This window comes from Anabas testudineus, chromosome 1 (genome assembly GCF_900324465.2).
Source record: "Anabas testudineus chromosome 1, fAnaTes1.2, whole genome shotgun sequence".
NCBI classification, from domain to species: Eukaryota; Metazoa; Chordata; class Actinopteri; order Anabantiformes; family Anabantidae; genus Anabas; species Anabas testudineus.
Window position 1 is genome coordinate 9,814,093 of NC_046610.1, and position 23,210 is coordinate 9,837,302.

Below are 23,210 nucleotides of genomic sequence, written 5' to 3' on the forward strand. Positions count from 1 at the left end.
AAAAAAAAGGCCATTATTATGAGAATTGTTTGTTTGTCTGCTGTTGTTAGATGCTAAGGTCAACATGTCAATGGTACAGGCTGGCATACCCAATTTGAAAGGCATTCTATTGGAAAAAATTGGATAGGATCAACTGGAGAACAATGGACTGGACAGAGTGAAGTACGAAACTGTGATAGGCTGGAGGTGAGGTATTAACTGCAGCTGATCCAAACAAAGGACATAACCACAAAATCACCCACTGAATTAATGTGCACATGTCGTCATAGATTCGAGTTGCCAATCATGTTTTTTTTTCTGTGCATAACTTTGCTAAATGCCCCTCAACTGGCACGTAAATGCCACCATTAACTAAGACAGTCATGCGTGTCGTCCGAATCCACGCGAAGTATTACTGTCTGACTAGGTGTCTGTCAGTGATGTAATTCAGACACTTAAGATCTGACAAGAAAATTATGCCTAATGTGTTATTGTTTTTTTTGGGTTGTGTTCAAAGAGAGAAGACCTCTGTATTATCACTGAGTCACTGGTCAGCTTGAAAGATGAAAAGGATAAAGAAAGCCGATGAGGAGGACAGCTTTAGGGGGAAGTCCAAATAAAAATGAGTCAATGGCAGTGGAAAATATACTCCTCTGACCTTAAAGGAAACATAGGGAAGAGGTGAAAATTAAGTGTAACCTGCTTGCGGTGAATTTGAGAAAGAGAGAAAAAAGACGTAGGACTGAATAGAGGGAGAAAGATGTCAGAGTATGTGAAGGTTAAAAGACCAATAGAGCTGATTCGTTTAAGGAAAAAAACCCTGCTGCAACCACTTTCACCAGAGCTGCTCCACTCCTGCTGTTTCACTGCCTACGCACACTCTGTGTGAGCATACAAACACATGTGTATGTGTGTGAAAGACACTGTAAAAGAAGGTTATGAAGGAGGCAGTGGCAGTAGTAGTGCAATTGAACCCTTTGGAGACCATGACTGTTAAAGTGCTGCAGACCTTCCTACAACAATGCAGCTGATAGCAGCAATCATATGCAAGATATATGGCCACAGCAACAGGCAGCTCTATTAGGCCTGTCAAGCGCTCCAAGTTATCAGCTGGACACCACTTTGTCACTGAATGTGCCCTATCCAGCAAACACTACCTTTAAGTATTTCACATTTACTGGCAGCCAACAGCCACTGGCAGGTGTAGAAAAACTGAGACAGAAAGCTGGGACAGAGGAGTCAAAGAATATGATATGGAGGATATGGGCTGTAGGAAACAAAGGACATTAAACATTAAAAAAAAGGTAAAGGATAAGCAGATTAATGCAGATTTAAACAAAGGAGATAATATTATATGTATTCATCTGTGTTAGCTAATAGTTACCTTCAACTGCAGCAGCTCCTCAAGGTCTTGAATCCTCTCTTCTGCTCCACTCTTCCTCCCCCCATTACCCAACTCCAAACTGCTGGCTGGGGACAGAGACCTGGACCGCTGCACAGGTGCACCCTGGGACAGGTAAGCAAAGAAGCACTGGGGTGAAAACTTGAGCACACTTCACTTACATAGACAGGCACAAACCCGTGCAACAATTAACATCTGTAGAAACACTGAGTGAATGCCAATAACAGAATTATCCACATTCATTCCATTCCCCCTTCACCTTGAGTAAAACATGCACATTGTCTTCTTTAGTACACTCATATGCACACACAAACAAACATACTACCCGAGGAATAAAGCAAGCTGGAGTAGTAGTTCGCTGGAGCTGAAGGGAGGAGGTTCAGTTTTGTGTGTGTGTGTGTGTGCGCATTTGGAAGCGGGAGTTGCAAGCTGAGAGCGGCAAAGGTTTCTCCCTGCTACTGGCTAATGAGTATGTTCATTTCCATTTACATTGTTTCTTTGACAATAATGATGTCCCATTAGGGGAGACTAAAGGGGCTATAGATTCCAGAATGTGCTGGGCTTCATTACAAGAGGTGGGCAGGGAGGCCGCTCTAATTGCTCTACTAGGGGCCTCCAGGTTATACTTGATAGGACAACTGGAAGAGACGCCGATTAGGAGGGGGTGCAGTTTGCTAGTCTGCCTCTTCTGTAGAAATAAATAAAGAAGCGTAGAAGTGCTGGGGCCATGTTGTAGAAAAGCAGTGGGAACAATATGCTAGCAGAATATGAATATGAAAGCATAGGAAGCCCCCTGTGGTGCCAAGCACGGCTGACCAGATGGCGGGCTAAAATATGCAATGCGACTAAATGGGCAGGAGTGGGTGTAGAGTACAGGAGAAGGGGGGAGGGAAGATGTTTATAATAGGACGGTGGATCAATAAGCCTCCCTCCCCACCACCTTCGTGAAAGTGTTGTGATAGCTGTTGAAAGTTTTATTAATTTCATTAATCTGAAGATGTCCGTGCTGGGTGATCTGGCGGCACTGGTGGTTGCTGAGGGTAACAGCAAGTCTATTTTAATAATATCCGTCCCACTAAATTCAAATTGATGAATGTATTCGACACAGGTAGCAGTGGACATAAGAATCTTGAGGCAGTGCTGTGTCAGAAATGCAACAGGAGAAGAGCAACTCATATCTATTTGTGCTAAACAAACCAGAGGGCCGTATCACATCATTGTTTGAGACTAATAAAGATAAAGAAATTATAACAGAGCTGATTATATTGCTCAAAACCCACAATCAAATGTTGCCAAGAAGACATGCAACAGCTTCTGTCTTCTTTTCATAATTTCCTCTAAATCCATTGTGTGTGTCCACAATTTGAAAGATGAATGAGAAAAGTGGACGTTCATACACTGTATTTATAATGTATAATAGAGATTACTGAAAAATCACATGAATGACATAAATGTTTAAAAAACTGGGTGTTTGGAATTAATCACTAACCTTTAGCCTTTATCATACACTCACATTAGCCAAATCGTTTGCTTATGACACAGGTGATATGTATGCAAGTGTCTCTGGGAATGTACCCTGGGGCTACAGTTGACTACAATGACCTGGTCTGCCTGATTCTGCTATCATGTCTGCATGGGTGCCAACCATGTGCTCTAACTCAGCCTTAATGACTCTATGCAACTAATTAGCAGATTGATCTGCATATTCCTGATGACTGGCAGACCAACTGGCATTGCCTGTATGTACATGGGGGAATCACAGGGGCCAAAAGGGGAATCCAAATCAACTAAAAAGTCCAGGATTAAAAGTAAAGATGACCAACTATGAAGTATAACTTGCTGAGAATGAATTCTACATAAGTACTTTGATGAAAATGCATTTTAGGTATTATTTAGTGAATAATGAGCTGAATATTATATTGTATCAGTTTCTCTGTATATGAGAAATAGAATAGAGAAACTGCAGCGTGTTTCATCTAAAGGAGTACAGAAGATGATGACATGGTGACACTGACAAATGAGTCATATTTGCTGCAGATGTTTCCTGTGGTTCAGTTGGGTGCCTGTCTGCAGCAGGTCCAGAAGACACATGAATGCCTTCTGTTTGTGTGGATAGCTTTATGTTGTGACAATGTTGTTAATGTTCCACAAGACAGGCCTGAAAGATAAAAAGCAGAGAACACGAGGCAAAGAAAGATGTACCCGTTGTCCACCTCAACTCAGCAGCTGGTTGGCAGCCTTGACCTGACCTGAGCATCGCACTCTGTAATGGCTCTGTAAATATGACAGTGCAATGCAGATGGCGAGGAGGAGGAAATATATTAAGAGGAAAATGAGGAGAAGGCCAGTCTCTAAACACAGTCTATACATAAGTAAGAGTAAAACTCTTTTTTACTCAAGGGTTAGTGTCACTGGCTGTGGAGCAAAGAAGAAACATTTCATCGACAGTCTCCCTCCTGTCTCATCCCCTCCACCCTCTCTCTCTCCATCTCCCAGAGAGAGGGGTCACTGTCATCAATGGGCTTCTTTATTATTGCAGAGGCATCTTGTCTGTGTCTGGAGCTCTCAAAGCTGAACTTGTTCAGGTTCCTGAGTAAATAGGGATGTTGTACACACAAGCACAGATCAAGACACTTGCATATTGTAGATAGACATATATGTATGTTAAAGACAAGGGTGCATATGCTCTGTAAATTTACACCATAAAACACAAAAGATCTGTAAAATGAACACAAACATTTAAAGAGAAAAGAGACTCTGATAAAACATCTGAGTAATGTAAAGAAACAGTAACCTCGAAACTGATTGTGGTAGGTAAAAATTATGGTCTGGCCCACTAAATAAACTAAAAGGATTTGTTAATAACAAATTTTTAATTAAATTCATTCATTTTTAGTATTTTTTTAAAAACAGATTTCTCCATTTTAGTGAAATTTCTTTACTCAAATTCTGAAAAACACTGTGGTTACATATCTTTTTACAGACGAAGACAAAGCATCTGCCTTTTCCAAAACGGCCAACATCCATTCAACACTTACTGCATGGAGCAAATTGCGAGACATGTACCACTGCGAACCGTTCGTCGCCTCAGCCAATAATCACATTTTACTTTAGGCACTTACTGAAAGAGCTGCAAATTGTGTCCTAGGTGGTATCAGTAGGCTGCACGAAAGGCTCATTTCATCAGCTTTTGACCTTGCAAATTGCTATTATTGTTTAACTGAGGTATAATGAAGCATATTAGGTTGATAGCTTTATTGTAGCAGCAGCATCGCCATATTTAGATATTAAGCAGGCAACAGCGACAACTACTCAAAATGTTCACATTTCTAACACTAACCTGAATTGTGGCCATAGGTTTTACAACCCTTTGACTTGGATGACATGTTACTGTGCCACATGGTACAGAAATTGTTTTATTCCATTTATGGCAGCCTCTAAGATATGAAGGCTTTGTACTGTAGTCATTACTTAAGTTAAAAAAACACGTTGGTGGAAAGTAACCGAAAATTAACTTAACCTGAACTGTAAAAACGAAATGTGTGTGGGTAAATGTAAATTTATTGTTGTTAAGTATTACAGAATACATTTTTACATAGTGAAAGATTAATAGACCATAGATCAATTAAGTTTCTTTTTGAAAAAGACAACACATGAGTTAAATGTACACATTTACACATTTCTAAATCTGTTATCTCAGTTTATAGCACAATAAATTAAAAAAATGCACTGTATCCAGTCACGCAAGCTTTGGCATCAAAAATATTTCCAATCATTCACAATGTGGGTGTATGTGTGTGTCTCCTGATTATTATTTTTTCTTTATTGTGTATGGAATAATATGTATAAACTGCCTGGCGAGAATTATTTCCATTGAAGGTATGATGAGGACAGCAGTATCAGAATCACATGTGTATCTTTAGTGCAGTTTTAGAGTGAGTGAGGCCATCTAGAAATATGCCCTGCCAAACATATGAGTAGAACACTGAGAAGATCAAAAGCTTCTTTCTTGTTCATAATGTACTGCTGAAGCGGTAAATTAGCCAGTGCCTGAGCCCAAGGCATGCGTGAAACCAGCAGCACACGCCAGCCTGGTCACAGTAGGAAGGGCATCTGTGTGTGTGTGTGTTGGGGAGGTACAGGACAAAGGTTGGCAGAGGCTAGGTCTGATAAATCACATGATTCTCAACAGACCAGTTCCCTCATATCCCTTTTCTATGGCTTTCATCACATCTGAGTAAAGTGGTAATAGTGTTGGCATTATAGTTCTATGCGTGGTCTTTTACATAACTGGCAGCAGTGTGTTCACCTACTTGCCCTCTTCTGACGGAACTGATAGATCTGCGTTGAAGGGTCCTGTCCTCTGGCCTGGGATTTGAGCCTTGGGTTAAGGTCTGGCCAGAGTTAGGAGTAGACTTCTGTGCTGCATTATCAGCCTGCTCTGACACCAGTGCCTGTAAGAGGAGGAAGACCAACAGATGTGAGTGTGTGTGTATGTGTGATGGTGAATAAGAAAACAGGAAACATCAAGTGAAAGAGGATCATAGGTGGAGAGAGAAAAATAAAACCAAACATATTTAAGAATGAACTGGCAGCTTTTATTTTGTTAAGCACATACCAGAAAATTAGTTGCATTGCTCACAAATGTGCATGTGTGACTATTTATTTATGTGTATTAATAACGGTGTATTAATAACTGAACAGTAATTTTTTACTAAAATTTGTGCAAATGTGATAATTTGTCAAAAACAACAATTACATCAGATTCGTGACATGTTCTTAAACTCAGTTTGCTAATAGGGAATCCCATTGTCCCATAAAGTAAAACTGCCCAAGTAAATGTGCCCACAATGCCCCTAAAAGGGAAAAAGACTGCAGGGTTGTCTGCACACACAAAGAAATCTCACACACAAACTGAAAAAAAAAAAAAAAAACTAGAAAAGTCAAGTGCACTGGAGTCAGAAGAAAAACTCAAGTAATCCTATAATAACCCATCAGTTTGCATAAACATCACCCCTTAAATGTGCATAAGCATGCTCTTGAATGTGTGTCTATTCTGAACAAATCCTAAAATAAGAAAACATTGGTTAATGTCCCTAAAAGTGTGTTTAAAAAAAAAAGTCTTCATAAGAAGTGTTGCTGAATGATGCTCAATGTTCTTATATACTGTACTTCAATTCTACAGCGCCAAATCACAACAAAAGCAATCCCAAGACACTTTGCAGTCTTTTTACTCACTCAATTTACTTCCTACAGTTCTCAATGATTATAAAATACAATATACAGAAGATCTAATCTATAGGGATAGGTGGAGAGACAAGTGACAAGGGACACCTCCCTCAATAATAAGAAAATGTTGTCATTGGAGATTAGCCCACAGATCACAGACATATTCTTCACATCACAAACTAGTGGGCGAACAAGCAATAATACCTCTGTGAACCAATGTAAGTTGTCAAAAATGATTCAGGGAATTGAAGGAATTTAGAAACTGACAGTCACCATCAGTATGAGGCATACTTGTAACTCCTGTAGTGTGTGTGCTATCAATGCTCATCTATTTAGCACAGTCCATTAGCCACCATCTTACAGCATCTACACAACTGAGCACTCAGTGGGGACAGAACTGAAGAGGACAAGGATAAACCATAGGCTGTGCCCACCAACAAGTGGGCTATGGACTGGCTGTAAAGAACACACAGACACACGCTAGGTCCAGAGGTTTTGGGACAATGAGAGTTTTTATGATTTTGCTTTTATACACCGCCACGATGGATTTGAAACAAAACAACTGAGATGTGATTGAAGTGTAGACTTTCAGCCTCATTGTTACAGGTTTAATTCCTGATTCTTGATTTTAAAATATCCATGTAAACAGTTAATATCCCCACTTATGATGATACAGAAAGAAAGAACTGCTTTATTTGGCAGTATACTTTCGCTTTTAGAGACACATGCTCTCTAAAGTAAAAGTAAATGCACATAAACTGTGTGTGAACTTAGTTGATGCTTTTATTTTGACGTTATCACCTTGGCACATATACTCACACCTTTCTTTTCTTAAATCCTTAATAAACAAAAAGGGTTAGAAACACTAAAAACAGTCTCATCTGCTGATATCAACAACACTCCTTCTCAACACATCAAATCAAAGCCCTTTGACAGAGGCCTTCACAACTGTGCTTTACTGGGACGGCAGGTAGCGAAGAACACTATACAGAATGTCATCACCTTTTTTCCAACGAGTCCTGATTGCATTATCAGAAACCTGGCATCTGGGCGTGACCTTGTTAACTGCCAGGGTAATCAACTTTAACCAAAGGGGAGGAGAGGGGATGATAAATTATTAGTGAGGAAGATTTTGTTCATGTTTTATTAAATTGGCCTGTCAAAGGAGGTTGGTCAAATTATCTGGGGCCTCGTTTATTGGAGGCCGGCCATACTGGCACATCTGTTACAATTATTTATAATTTCCAGGCAGTCAGGAGGACAGACTGGGTTTTTCGGCATCAGCCACATAAAGCAATTTGGAAATTAACTGATGTGGGAGTGTCTGAGTTTTTCTCCCCTCACAATCTTGTCTGATCCACATTGTGATTTTCAACTAGCAAAAAAAATTTAAACTGTGAAACTGTATGAAGGAAAAGAAGTTCAGGTTAAAAAGAAAAGAAAAACATATTACAAGTAGCTTAATGAAAGCAACAAATAGAGGAGAGTACATCACATTGAAAGAGAAGGTAAGAGCACGGCATGCAGGTGCAGAAAAAAAAAAAGAGCAAGAGATAGAGGGAAGCTGAGGCAGGGGGGGTGGAGAAAACCCGGTCTTGGTAATTACTGAACACGATTAGGTTCTTGGGGGAACTTGTCTGGCACTCGCGGCCCTCACTGGTGAGGATGCGGCAGGCAGGACCATATGGAGCGAGGCTTGTGATTGTGCTCCCTGAAGCTCGTGACCCGTCTGCTGCCGAGCCCTTGAGCTGAATGTGAAATGAGACTTGCCAGGCCTAATGTTCTACACATGCACCATTTATGCCACAAAACAAATCTGATCACTGTTAATTATGGAGCAGTTATAATCAGGAGGGGCCCTTGCCACACACATGACTACATGCATACAAAAATACATACTTACACACATCTGTGGAGGGACAGAATTTGTAAAAGTGACTGGAGAGGCCTGAGAAGTGAAGGCTAGAAGGTACATGCCCCCCCACCAGGCCAGGTGTACTTTGTATTCAAAATGGTGATACTTCAAAGAATGTGTGTTTGCATATATGTATGAGTGCCTGTTTGTGTGTGTCTGTTTTTTTAACAGGTAGTGCAATGAAAAGCGCACAATGACTAGGATGTAGGATGTGTGTGTACGTTTTTGTGCGAGTCCTCCACACACTCTGTTTGACCTAGGTGTATGTGCTTGAACGAGTGTGTGCAGTGCATCTGCAGCAGCACATAGCTGCGCCTCATTAATGAGGCGAGCTGTGCTACACAGAGGTTCTCATCTAATGAGAGCAGTTGAGCTGGTAAAACACACCACTGGAGTCCATGTCATTAGTATGTCTTTGGCCCTGGACGTGGCACAGCTCCAAACACACACTCACACAGAAACCCAGGTTGACAACACTATTTACTGGTATAACACCCAGCACACACAGGATGTTAGGTTGACAAAAAAAGCAATGTAAGTTATTAAATATTTGTCAAACTATAATAACACATTTTCTTAATACATGAAGACAGTATAACTAAATATCAGCTGCAGGTACTGTAAGTTCAAGTACATTTTCAACATTCCCTTTTGGGGTCCTGACAGTTGAGCTACATAAATGGTGTGCAGATGTGAAACAAACCAAAGTAAAGATAACTCAAACATATCTGACGCACACAAGCTTTCTATGACATTCTCCTGAATCAGTAGCAAAATGCAGAAGCACCCCCATGACCCTAAGGTAAAAATTATACGCCGACCGACTACTGTAATTTCCTCTATCATTTAAGGTGCATGGAAAGGTCACACACACTGAAAAATCAAGATTTCTACAGTACATAAAAATACACAAGATAAGCCTCTGGCTAACTCCTTTCTGTTTGTTGTGCTCTGGGTTAAAAAAGTATTTCCATGTTAGCATTGTAATTTCTTCGTTTTCACTTGATGGTTATTAATGATGATGATCAAAAGAAACATCTCACCTAGGCCAAACGTAACCTGGCAAAACAGTGGGAGTGTTTTTGCATGTGTGTGTGTAACTAGCACTTTAATTATACATCTAAAAGCATTTAGATTAGGCGACATAAAAAACTACTCAAACTAGAAGAATTACAATGTGTGGACTTTTTTCCTACCAAAAATAAAGACAAAATAAGCCTGGCAATCTTGGTTAATGTTGCATCTGTGCTCAAGGTTATAAAACTTGTGAAAGATTTCTCTGTGTTATCAACATTTTGTGCTTCATTTGCCGCAACTGCATCATATAGTACTACTTTGAAAGTGAGATGATGATGCAAGTGCATGATTCCTTCATTTGTTAAGAGAGTCATAGTAAGTAGGCAGTCACGTGTATGAGTGTATTTAATACTGTGGAGATTACGCTTTTAAAACAGAATACTAATATTAGATAAAGTGTGAGTGTTGTAAATATATATATCTGTTAGATATGCTATATCTAAGTAGTTTTTCCTTCTTTGACATATCAGCATGTTCACCGTGAAAAAGACTTTTTCTACATTAAAAAGTTTTAGAAAACTTAAAAGGGCATCTTACTCTTACATTCAGATCAAACTTTTCTGGAGTGAATGAGCATGCTTAATTTTCCCTTTTCAGTGCTGATGAGAGAATTACTGGTGCTTTGACTGACTGCCCACACAATTAACAACTTACCGCTCATTTACAGTGGTGAAGCTTCCAGAAAGCCTGAGGTCTGTTATGGATTCTAATGTTAGTCTTTAATCACTGCACAGGTATGACAGTAGCAAATCACTTGACTACTATAAATACAATGATGCAGTTAGGGACATAGTTGTAAATGATTAAATGTTCACTGTAGCGATTTTTTTTCTCCGCTAATGAGGGATCTTCCCTGTGTCTAGATTGTGATGGTCACCATCCAACCTGGCAGCCCAAACCTCCTCAACCTGGCAGTTTGTTCAGACTGCATCTCATTGTGCGTGGGGGTCACCCAGGTGCACAATGATTGGCCAGGCCCTACAGCTAGCAGATCAGGGCATGAGGCCATTTGCAGTCTGACATTATGGAGATGTCTCACTGTTTTCAGGAGAGGCACGCATGCACGCACGAGTACATAACATAGAAAGTGCAAGAAGTATTAAAAAATTAGTTGGTTCATTGACTTATCAACAATCTTGATGATTGATTAATTGTTTAAATTATTAATAAATGAAACAGTGACTCTCTGGTTGCAGCCTATCCAGTATGACACTTTCCTTCTTTTCTTTATTATATAAATTAGTTAAAAATTAATATTTAAAAATATGACGATGTCTCCTTCTACTCCCACAAACAACATTTTTAAATGTTTTACATGGATTATGAATTGTGAAAACAAACAACAAATTATTAAATCATAATCATAAGTTAGGTACAGGAATAATTCACTATTTCAAAACCTTTACCTAATGTTGACTCCTCAAAGTTAGAATCAGCTGTAGAAAAGCATTATAATAACATCACTCACATTAATTGACAGCTAGGATGAAAAGTTTGGGTATACCAGATATTGTTCATGTTTAAGCCTTTGTAAAATCTTGTTCAGCTTCTTGCAAAGTGTTAACTTTGCGTAAAACAGGAGAGAACAGACAGTCAATCTTGGTGCACAGCATGGAAGTACAACACACAATGGGTGTTATTCCTCTCACCCACCCTCCTCCTTTATCCCCTCTACCGCCCTTAAAACCACTGTGGGAGGGGTGTTCAAAGCCGTCGCTCTGGTCCATATTCAAATGAGCTATGTGTCTCCTGCCTGTGCTCCTGTTGCGATCAGCACTTTGATCACCTCCAATGGTAACTTCCATCAAAACATTTAAAATTAAAATCAATTCTGCCTTAACAACCTGAGCATTAGAATTTAACAGGTGTTTGGGAGAAAGTTGTTACAGAATTTGCGATTATGTGCTCGGATACACACACACTTTTAGTCAAACATGCACCCACACTGGCACACAGGTGCACACATTCACACAACCTGTCAGTGAAATTACAGAGTGGGAAACAGAAAGCCCTCTTGACTGAGTGCTATATCTTGGGATATCTGATCTGTTCACTTTGATGTCAGTAGGTAAGAAAGAAACAAATCAGCCAGACAGCAGCTGCATGTGTTCAGTAAACAAAAGTTAATATTAAATCTTAGAGGTTTTATCCATGATGGTTTTGTAATTATTTCCCATTCCTGAAAATGTGGAATGCTTTATTTAATCTGACCTGGGTAGGGAAGTCAGAGATGGTGAAGTGCATGTTCAGTGTGGTAAAACAAACACTCATATGTTATATATACAGACTCGCTACAGATAACACATGTATATATGCACATGTGCATGCCTACACTACAGAGGTCCAGCATAAACTGCATCTTCTCTAAATGTAGTATTAATTACTGAGGGAACACTGCACTAGTGTATTTAATTACTGACTAAATGATCCATTTATATTTCACTGCTGGTTAAATTAACAGGGTTAAGTGAGACAGGGCAATTGTAACTCACTTAACATTTGAGCTGATATCTTTTAGCTTCCACAGTCTGGGGGCAACACTGTCAGAAAATATCAACCAATCAAAAACAATTACAGTGTGCAGAGGCACAGAAATTACTCAACTGCAGCAAAAATATTATCTTCCACAGCATCTGCTACAATGTTGTTTTTTCTGCAACTGGACGCAGCATAAATTGTGAAAAGTGAAAAACATACCGTTGAACGGATAGAAAGACTCGTAGATACCCGTTACTAGTCTCAACCAAGTCTTTGATGCTGTGTGGTCCAAGACACAACATGTTACTCAAGGACACTTACATTGTGGCTGCAGCATTAAATTTATACACTCTCCATTGCTTTGGGGTGAGCTACTGTAAGTAGTGAGCTAAAGTCAAACACCTGCTGACTGACAGATGTACAACTCTGACATCATCTTCAAGAACATAACAGGACTCCAATTAAATCATCTCTCTTGACCTCTTATCTGCCATTAGACCAGTGTGTTAAAAGGACTTATACTTGGCACTTGGGTGGGAGGAGAGAAAGAAGACATGTAAAGTAAACAAGTCAGAGAAGGGTTGGCAGCTGAGGACTGAGAATCAGATGGCTCACATAAACATCACTACTGCTAAGAGAGACGAAAAGCAGTGCTCCAAACTACGACCATTTAGTCACTTTTTACCACCAGTGCAGTTTTTGAAAACAGTGCGACAAATTCGTACAACATGCATCAGTGCGACTTGCAAATATGCTCACTATTTTTTTAATCATATGAAACAATAGCAGGAAGCAAATGAGCATTGTAGAGTAAAATTTTAAGTAGAGCCTGAGAATTATTTGGGTCTGATTTCCTAAGATATCAATACTTCTTGTTGTGGGCGGAACACAGTGGACACCAGGCAGGCAGAGAGGGAAGGGGGAGCTCAGATATATTATTTGAGTTGGCAACATCTATGTTCATTATGGTGTGCACTATAAAAAACACTGAAATAACAAGCCAATAAGCCTAAATGATCAAAACACGTGTTAAACAATCAATCAATGCATCAACTGCTGAAACGTGATAATTTCAGATTGATTTGTTTTACTTTTTCTAGCTGTCAAGGTGTTTAAGTAAAACTAATTTCTGCTGTATTCTAAGTGCACCTATCACCACATGTCAATCAGAAAGTTTGAATTTACAGAGTAGTTCAGCAGTGATGCATTTATTGACAAAACCATAGCCCAACCAATGACCAAAGGAAACAGGCTATTGTAAGTAAAACTGACAATGTAGCCAAAAGCTTTTATTCAGACATAAGCTGAATGAATAACTGAACAACTTTCAGATGGGCTGGCGGCACCAGGAAGTTGCTGGCATTTCTCCCTGATTATATTCTTGTATTTTAGCTTGTTATTGTCTGGTGGTCTACTTTTCTCTCTCCGCTCTCTCCCCCCACCAGTCTAGGCAAATGACCGCCCACCCTGAGCCTGGTTCTGCTGGATGTTTCTTCTGCTAAAGGGAGTTTTTTTTCCACACTTTTTTAACTGTGCTCATTCTGTAAGGTCTTGACCTAAACATATGAAGTGCCTTGAGGTGAGTGTTGTGGTTTGGTGCTATATAAAGCAATTGAATTGAACAAAAACGAATTGAATGGCGAGTTAATAACATTGTACAAGCTGCAAAAACTTAAGTCGCACATTGGATCTCATTAAATTAATTACATACGTTGAAAATCTGTTTAGTTGTTCAAAACAAAATAACATAACAATGTTCAACGACTGTCAGTCGTTACTTTCACTTTCATGTTTTTAGCAGCTTCAACTATTAACACTTTCCTAAATGAAACAGATGTCCTTGAAATATACTTGACTTGGCATTGATGTGATGTTCCCTTACTTATATTGAGCAGTAAAAAAATCTAATATAATAATAAGGTTACTTAATTTGGGACCACCGCGGCTACATTTATTACTATTTGATGTTTAAAAAAAACAACAACAACACTGTTTTGCTAGATAATTGTTTTGCTTAAATCTCTACTTTGGATTTTTACTTAAAAAACCTAAAAACAGCACATTTTAATATCTGTAAACTGTCTATTTATAACCAAACCATTTATCAGTAATATAACTGGGATTGTAAAAATATGAATTTTTGCCTGGAGCCATGAATAGATTAAAATGATGGAAGCCATAATAAGCACACATACTGTAGTAATCGCCTTTTAGCTTAGAGTTGTAAGGCACTTGATAAAATCTAGAAAAGGTCACCGTGGAGGAATATTTGAAGAATAAGGAGGGTGCTTACCTTAAAGTTGGTTTGTCTATTGGGTGACAAGTAAATGGTTGCCTGATGAGAGTGTAGCTGCTGCTGCAGTTGTATTTGTTCTTGCTGCTGCTGTTTAAGCTGGGCCTGGAGTTGCAGGATATATTCGGTCTTCTGAGCCAGCTGGCTGTTGAGCTCCTGGTGACTCTGACGGAGGTTGGCCTCGCTAGACACAAGGGCCTGGTAGCATTGACTTAACTCCTTGTACAACTGTAAACAAGCACGTATATGACAGCTAAGTTAGAAAAACGGGGCAAAGCAATACAAAAGATCAACCAGAGACTGTTATCAAATGAAGGAAGACGATCAATTGGTTGATATGACTGACAAATGTTTTTACATAATGTTTTCTTATTTCTACCAAAATAGGAACGAAATATGTTAAGATCATTTAGGTAAAGATGGAAAAGGAAAATAAATAGAAAACAAATTGTATATAACTGCCCTGTGACTCTCTATTACCAACCCTGTATAGTGCTGTATATGGTACAGTGGTACATCAGACAGAGGGGTGGTAGGCTGGGAGCCCATTCACAGTAACAGGATATAGTGAGAAGAACCCTACTTTTCTGGCACTAGTAAAATAATTGCAGGTTACAGCTGGCTTGGAAATAAATCACCACAGTGGATGAGCCCTGATTCGAGTGCAACAAAGTGGTTACAATAATGATGAGTTTGAGGTTTGGCGTGTGTGTGCATGTATGTGTACCCTCTGATAGGACGTGGTGTCAGCAGTATGTGCTTCTTCTTGGTTCCTTAGGACTCTCTGTGTGTCTAGGTTGAGTCCTTCCAGTTGCTTGATCAGATGGCTCTGCTCCGCTGCATGCTCGGTGCTCTGTTTGTACAGAGTCTGCACTTCTGCAAGCTCACCACTAGACACACAAATATACCACATGTACAATACATTTATAATGTAGATTAATCAGTAACTTTAACAAAACTGCATATCAATACATGATAAAGCAGTGCTGCCACTCTTTCTTCTTATGTGGACATCTGGATGTTCTTTCATTGCATAGTGGTTTGGTTTATTTAATTTTAATACTCAGATAGTGTTTTTTTTAAGTAAATGTAAAGTTTATTATTTTTGCATAAATATGCACCAAAACATGATCAGAATCCTCAGACTAGGTAAAGGGAAACCAATTAAGCAAACAATAAAAAATCTACACCTTTTAATTTAATTTATTTATTATGATAAATCATCCAATCTTCAATATTGTGTGTGGTTAAACTGGTGTGGCCCCTTTTGCAGCAATAACTCCAACTAATCATTTCTGGTAACAGTTTATCCTGTCTGCACATTGACTTTGAAGGATTTTAGCCTCAAAACACTGAACAAACATCGTATCTATTGCAGGAAATGATAAAGAAAGCTCACCATACAAAACACTGCAGCACACATGAAGTTTGCCCAAGACCACCCTTATGTCAGGGTGCCTATCTACAAGCTGAAGCTCAGAAAACGCTGCATGATACCAGAGGACAATGACCGAAAACCTAAACCTCAGAGTAAAGTGGCCAAGTTAGAGCACAGACCTCAACCCTAATTTACATTTACATTTAGTCATTATGGAGACGCAACGCAAAACAGAAGCTGTGGAATGACCTCAACAATATGGCTGAGCTGAAGCAGTTATGTAAGGAAGAATGGTCCAAATGGATGTAGCTTATTCACACTATTGCTATTACTATTTCCACTATCACTCTGTATGTTATGGATGGCTAATGGATGTGTTCAGTAAAGACGTGAAAGATCTTAACTGTTTGTGCTTAATAAGCTAGAAATAATATGTTTATTGACATTTTTGATTTTGATGACAATCAGATCACATTTCATGACCAATTTAAAAAAAAAAACAGGAAATTGCAAGACTGGCAGATATTTAAAGGATTCAAAGGCAATTCAAAAGGGTTCACGACTTTAAGCACCACTCTGTTTCTTATCTCTGTTTTAAAAGCAATTTCTAAAGTTACCTCAATACAACAACATGCAGCATCAAAGTTAATTTCCGACATGTTTTTTGTGTCCCATGGCATTGCCACCAATTCCTCCACTGTCTCCTCCATATTTAATCACCTAACTAAAACCTTTAGAACGGTGTCTAGCCCTGGTGTGACTGACATGTCAGAGTACTTCTGGCATTAAAACAAAAAAGTAGTTAAAAAAGGTTGAGATTACCACTAAGGCTCCTACCGTTCTCACAGTTTTTATCATATCGACTAAAGCTTAGCCAAAGCCTGCCCTGTTTCCCTTTTCTCCCTCTTTTAAAGCACATCCACTATGCAGGGCTTATCAAGTGGCTTTAGGTGAGCCAGAGCAGAAGAAATCTGTGTCACCCCCAAGCTCAGAAAGAAATATACTAAGTGCTGCATACAATAAATCATGTGAAATGAAACATACACATGTATGAACACAGGACAGATCTATAGTCCCTTTTACTAATGAGATTACACCAAAAATTACTTGTGGTTGTTAAAGGACAGACACTGATGTTAAGTGGGAGATGCTAGATTAGCCGAACTCACCGAAGTTGACTCAGTTGCCTCTCTTTTTCTGCCAACTCTCTCTCTTTGAAAGAAAGCTGCGATGCCAGGCTGCTATTGTGGCTCTGCAAGATGGACAACTCACGCAATGCGTTGTTCAGCTGCTCCTCCAGCTCCTGGTAAGGTAGAGTAACTTTAAAGTAAATTGTACTTAATAATGTGGAACAAATTTGTTATATAATTTAATTTAAAAGTCATATGTTCTAGATTCATTACATATAAAGTGAAATATTTTAAGCATTTTTTTGTTTTTATTTTGATGATTGTGGCTTACAGCTCATGACATAAAAAATCCAGTATCACAAATATTAGCATATTGCATTTCTAGTTTGACTAAAGTACATTATTATTATTATCAGAAACGTAAAGTGGGCTGAGCACTTTCACAGTGAGTGCAGAACAGTATTGTGGTTTAATAGACAAGATGTAGACTGTGGCTACTACTGCTGTGCTGCTTTCATTATGCTGCAGCTGTAGAAAAAATATATTAGTAATAACTAGTAATAAGAAGATTTCAGTATAGCAGGACAGATTGTGTGGCATCAGACAAACAGGTGACAATTCTTAGACTGTTTGAATGTCACACAGAGTAGATGAAAGAGCAATAATGTTTGGTATCTATACACACTGACAACAGAAATTTGTATTTGTGTTACCAGTACGTCTATTAAATAATTCATGTTTTCCATCATCTGTTTATGTTAGATTAAAATTTTTTTTTTTTAACTTTACAATAGGTGTACATTATCTATGTATGCACTGGATCAAATGATAAATTCTTGGACAAATCCTTGTTGTGTCAAACAAATTGGCATGCTGTATCCCCTTCATCTCCATCTTTCAAATCGATGTATGATGCAAAAAATGAGGAACAGGTGGAGTGCCTTAGGATGTGATGAATGTGCATAGACTAGTTGCTCGGTTCCATCATGTCCAAGTGTAATTACTCTGCAGCCCTGACTTATTCAAGACTTTCTGTCTGATTTTATTTTACTGTGGTAGCTATACGTTTCATAACAATTAGGCTTTTAGAACTGAAGAAGAATGCAAGAATTTCTGCAGGTCCTGTCTTGAGACTCTCTCTAATGTCCACAGAGATAGAAATATTGATACATAATGATGAAGGAGCAATGGACAGATTCTACATCTACATTTGCAGAGACAGGGAAAACAACTGCTACAAACTCTTACACCAATACATGCTAATGACTCAAATGTGGTTTTGAATCTTCAGTCGTGGGCATTAGGTCATAAAAAGGAGTCTAAGTCTCACCCATGTTAAATTATAATCTATCTTTTGAATTAAATCTCTGCATATTTAAAATCATATACTTTACTATGGCATGTTTTTATAGTCACACATTGAGGTACAAAGGGTATGAGGCATCACAGAGAATGGGGCTGTCCCTGTACAACTTTGTGTGTGGGTGTGTCTCTGAAAGGACCTGTCCCCGTCCTAATACCTTGAGTCTAGCCTGAGCAGCATTCCTCTCATCTCGTTGGCTGTTGGCCTGCCTCTCTTTCTCCTCCAGGTCAGCTTGCAGAGTGGCACAGCAGGATGTTAATCCCCTCTGCTCCTCCTCTAGAGTCAGCACCACCTGCTGCGCCTTCTCCTCCTTCCCCCTACACTCCATCTTCATTTCCTGGATGAGAGAGGTATGTGTGTGTAAGGAGATTGGGAGGTCATGAGGCCAAATATACAACGGTGACAAAAAAAGAAAAATAGAAAAAGCACTGATTCTATGATAAAAAGAGATATAAAAAAACGAGAGAAGCAACCCAAGAGGTTGAGGTTAAAATGAATATGTATACAGTGGACTAGCTGCAGGAGCCCCCTGCATGGGCTGCTGATCAGCCAAGGTCACCTGTGCTTTATGACTGGGCCCACGCGGCCTGATGTTAGCTAGGGTGGGCCGTGTCTTGTAAGAGATGGGCTCATGCAGGTACAGGGGCCAGTCTATGTGCTTTAATGACAGGTTCCTAATGAGAATGGTGCTTGCTGCAAGACCCATTAGACTCAACCTAGGTCTCCTTTGATGCTGTCCCCCACGATTTCTCGCCATGAGACCTCTCCAAGACTGTGTAAGGACCATTCCTTTATCAATTAATCATAGCCAAGTCCCATCTAAGCATAATTAGAGAGAAGCCACACCACTGCATGCACACTTTTTACTTTCCTCCACTGAAGCAGTCATTAAGTATTTATCTGCAAGTTAACAACCTGCTTTTCTTTCTCCCTCTCATACACACTTTTCCAGCTGTTAAGTATTCTCTGCTGTCAGTCGCAAGAAAGAAAGCTAAAAGCAAGAAAGGGTGTAACAATATAAGGGTGAAAAGCGAGAGGGGAAGGCACACACAAACACATACTGTAGAGACTGTGTTCGGGAGGGCCTAGCAATCCTCTTTGTCTTCTAAGTGATTCAAATGCCTCTGGCTATAGCCACAGGGGACTTGTCATGTTCAGTGTCACACAGAAAAGAGACTTTTCAACTCTAAGGCCCAGACTGCCACCGAAAATTTGTTCCACCAACCTTAAGTTCCTTGCTCTTATTGACCAGTTGTTCACGCAGAGCTGTCAGCTCCTTCTTCATTAAGGCGCTCTCGTCGTCCACTGTCATTCTTCTCTGCACCAAGCTGTTAATCTCCTGCTGCTGACCTGTCACTTTCTGTGGCAGACAGCAAGGGAAAAAATGACAGAAAGGGACAGAGATTGACAATGAAAAATGCCCATCACAATTTCCTAGAGCCCAAGGTCAAATCATTAAATGGCCTGTTTTATACAAGCCACAATCCAAAATGATACCAAGAGAGATTTTGTTAAAAGCTAAGTTAAAACACGAATGAGCAGAAAACTTACACATTTGAGAAACTAAAGCTATAATTTCAAGCTATTTTTGATTGCATTCCTGTATATTAAAATTTACTAAATTGTTAAAGTGATCATCAGCTTTAGTTAAAGAGCAACCCCACACATTCAAGTATCACAATCTGAACTGGTCATTTTCACCAAATCAGGAGAAAAAAAAGGGTGCAATTTTTTTAATGACCATCCATGTATTTTTGGCAGCCTTTGTGTCCTTAGTAGGAGGAGGTTGGCCTCTTAACAGTGCATCAGCTGGGGTTTGACATCGGCTTGTAATCCAGAGCCTTCTGTGAGAACACCCTCCTCTCAAATAACACTGTGCTCTGGGATACAATTAATTGCCATGTTGAGGGAAATCACTCAAATATATCCAGATAGTGGATTTAGCGTTCCTTACTACTCTTAGCTCGCCGTGCTAAGAGCAGAGGGGCTTTAATAGAGATTTATGCTGGAGAGCAGAAAATAAATTCAAATGCTGATAATGAGGTAGGCAAGAACAATTTGAACCCCAGTAGTGCTCAATTGATACCAGAGAAAAAGGGAGGTTCCGCCAAGTTAAGAGGTCTAGGACAGAAAGATTAACAATAAAAATTCCAGTTGCAAAATGAAAGCTCATTATGTTACAAAAATGGAAAGAAGTGAGGGAAATGGAGAAAGGGGTGGTATAAAAAAGACCAGTAAAAGAAAAAAAAAAAAAAAACATCATCAAAGTTGGAAAGCTGAGACATTAAGAAGAGTGTAAGATCCTGTGTGGACTCAGTGGACCATCACATCTCCAAAAGAAAATGAAAAACTAATTAATCACTTTTTGGATATGTATGGCACACAACTGTGCCTGAGATGATGAATGTCAGAGGGCCAGATGACACAGCACAGAGCCCAGGGCTATTAATGAGCTTTTGAATCACTGCAACCTTCATTATTAACATTTTAAAAATATTTTCAGCCACAGTGAAAAGCAGAAGAACGCAAATATGAAACAGTTTTCTGCAAAAGCAAATTTGAAATGCATTACATTTACAACGTATCAGTAAATGTTTACGCCTATGCAACAAATTCATATAGATTAGGAGGGTTGAATGACTCATTTAATAGGCAGCTCTCTGTGCATCTAATGAAAGAGACATTTCTACTCTGTTTAGTCATGCTGCTCCCACTGCTGTACACTGTGGCCTTTAGCTGGCTGAGGCTGGTAAGCTTTCATGTTTATTAGTATTACAGAAAGCTGTTTGCAAGTATACGTTTGCACTTACTGGCACAATAATTAGGGCTGATACTAACGGATATAAAATCCGTGGCTACATGTGTCAGTCATTTATTTAAGTCATCAATGGACAGCAACATTATTTACCAACAATAAATTCCAACTTCCGTATGGTAACATTTTCACTTCACCATAGTTTTAATAAAATTAAACAGCCTTCAGTCAGATCAAATCCCATGCATGGCAAGTTTCTAAAATATTTCTCTCACTTAGTAGGCCAATACAATCCTATTCAGATGTTATATAAGTGAAGGCTGAGAGATATGATTTCCAGTTGACACTTGTAGGCACTGAAGGACCAGTCAGACTTGAGCTCCATCCAGAAGACCACACCCATCAAGAGGGTCATGCTGTAGTATTTGTTAGTCCCTGAGCCTATGTGATTTTTCTATGAGCTATTAATGTGACGAGTGTATCAATATATGTGTTAGAATAGTTGAGAAGGGTAATGTAAAAAAGAAACACTGGCAAGTTGATGACTCCATTACAGCCAGACTCATTAGGGACGAACATGATTCTGGAAGAGGGACGTTAATGAAGGAGACTGACAGATGCTTCAGTGAAGAGATGATGATTTGGAGTAAATTACACTAGTGATGTCATTATCGTTAGCCATCACACCATACCAAGAAATATTACTCCAGGGGCAATGTGAAAGAAAGCAGGTAAGAGAGAGAAAGAACTGAGTGTTCACTTAAAAATACACACAGATTGGCAAGTTTAAAGTACACCTTTACTTAGCTTTCAGTAGCTCCATTAGAATTGATACTTTGCCAACAACTGAATATTTCTACAAATGTAAATATGATTAGGGTTGGGACCAGTTAATAAAAGAAAATCAAATTTAGTGGTTTCTTTGGTAAAAAGAAAATGTACTGTATGTTATGATTATGATTTGATTAGCATGACTGAGCAATAACAGAAATTTACAATCTTTAGTAAAAAACTTTACTGTACCTGTTCCAGCTCCTGTATCTTGTAGTCTTTGGATTGGAGGATCTCCAACACTTTCCTGTCCTTCATCTCAGCTTTGTGCTTCTCGCTAGAAGTGAAAGGAAAGGAAAAAAGGGATATATTCAACTACAATCAAGAGATTTGGAAGAAGTGGCAATAATATAAAGTACATCTTTACAGATCAACAGATACCACTTCTACAAAATGATCTATACCCCCCTTTTATTTATTTATTTTTTATTTATTTAACTTTGAACATAGTTGTTGTACAGTAGATTAAACAGATTGACAGAAATTAGTTTATAAAGTATTCTCTGTGAGTGACTCTTTGGTCAAATGTCTAATGTACTATACAGTGTGGCTTCCATAATACTTTACTTCATTTGATATGAGCAGAGATACTGTGCTACAGTGCTGTAGCACCAAGCTCTAAACTTTTCTCCCAAGTCCACTAGCACCTCTTTTATAATAATGAAGTTTTACCAAGACAAAAAACAAGGCCTCAATGGGGCACCTATTTGTTTCAACTGCTTGGGCCACCAGGGCCCCTGGATCCCTCTACTCATCACTTGTTCCCTCTACAACTCCCATCTTTGAGGCCCTTTCTCTCGAGTCTTTGCCTCTTCTGATCAGCCCTATCCTCTGATAGACACTAAAATAAGTATCTGGTGTCCCTGGAGCAGCTGGAACGCAGGCTGGCCTAGCTACATCCCTTCGTATATTGGGCTGTGTTTCAACATGTCCTGAGCAACCAACCAATCACTCTACAAGATCCACACAGGAAAGGGTAGGGAGGGTGAATGGTGGATCCCAGTGGGCACCAGCGCTTGACTGGAGTCGACACAATTACCATGTCAATATCCTCCTGCGCATCAGGTGATACAATACACATATACTCTCTGGGTGCATGTTCTCCCACCAGTCTCCACGGACCAACATACTTTGATGGGTTTCCTAAGGGGCTACAAGGGAACTGAAGAGGGTTTGGAGAAGGAATGAGAAGAACAGGTACAAATGAACTCTCTGCATGCTGTTACACTATGTTTTACCGTTATTAAGGATCTAGCAATAGCTGACACCTTGAAAAGTATGATATGCAACAATGTTGGCAAAATATAATTGTAATGTATCCACAATATAAAAAAAAGTCAGTAAAAACTAAACTTGTGAGTAAAGCTTCACACTAATTTC

General features: G+C 39.2%; 1 protein-coding gene across 6 annotated transcripts in view; it reads right to left on the reverse strand.

Annotated features, from left to right (window-relative positions):
• Positions 1-23,210, reverse strand: part of cntln (centlein, centrosomal protein) — a 79,752-nt gene that overhangs the window by 51,696 nt on the left and 4,846 nt on the right. For all 6 annotated transcript variants that reach the window (XM_026360785.2, XM_026360789.2, XM_026360783.2 and 3 more), the window contains exons 4-11: positions 22,023-22,107; positions 19,470-19,604; positions 18,402-18,581; positions 16,921-17,054; positions 15,101-15,263; positions 14,374-14,601; positions 5,695-5,835; positions 1,364-1,486 (exon numbers count right to left, since the gene is read on the reverse strand). In XM_026360785.2, the coding sequence (XP_026216570.1) occupies positions 1,364-1,486; positions 5,695-5,835; positions 14,374-14,601; positions 15,101-15,263; positions 16,921-17,054; positions 18,402-18,581; positions 19,470-19,604; positions 22,023-22,107 (1,189 nt within the window). The remainder of the gene's footprint in view (positions 1-1,363; positions 1,487-5,694; positions 5,836-14,373; positions 14,602-15,100; positions 15,264-16,920; positions 17,055-18,401; positions 18,582-19,469; positions 19,605-22,022; positions 22,108-23,210) is intronic.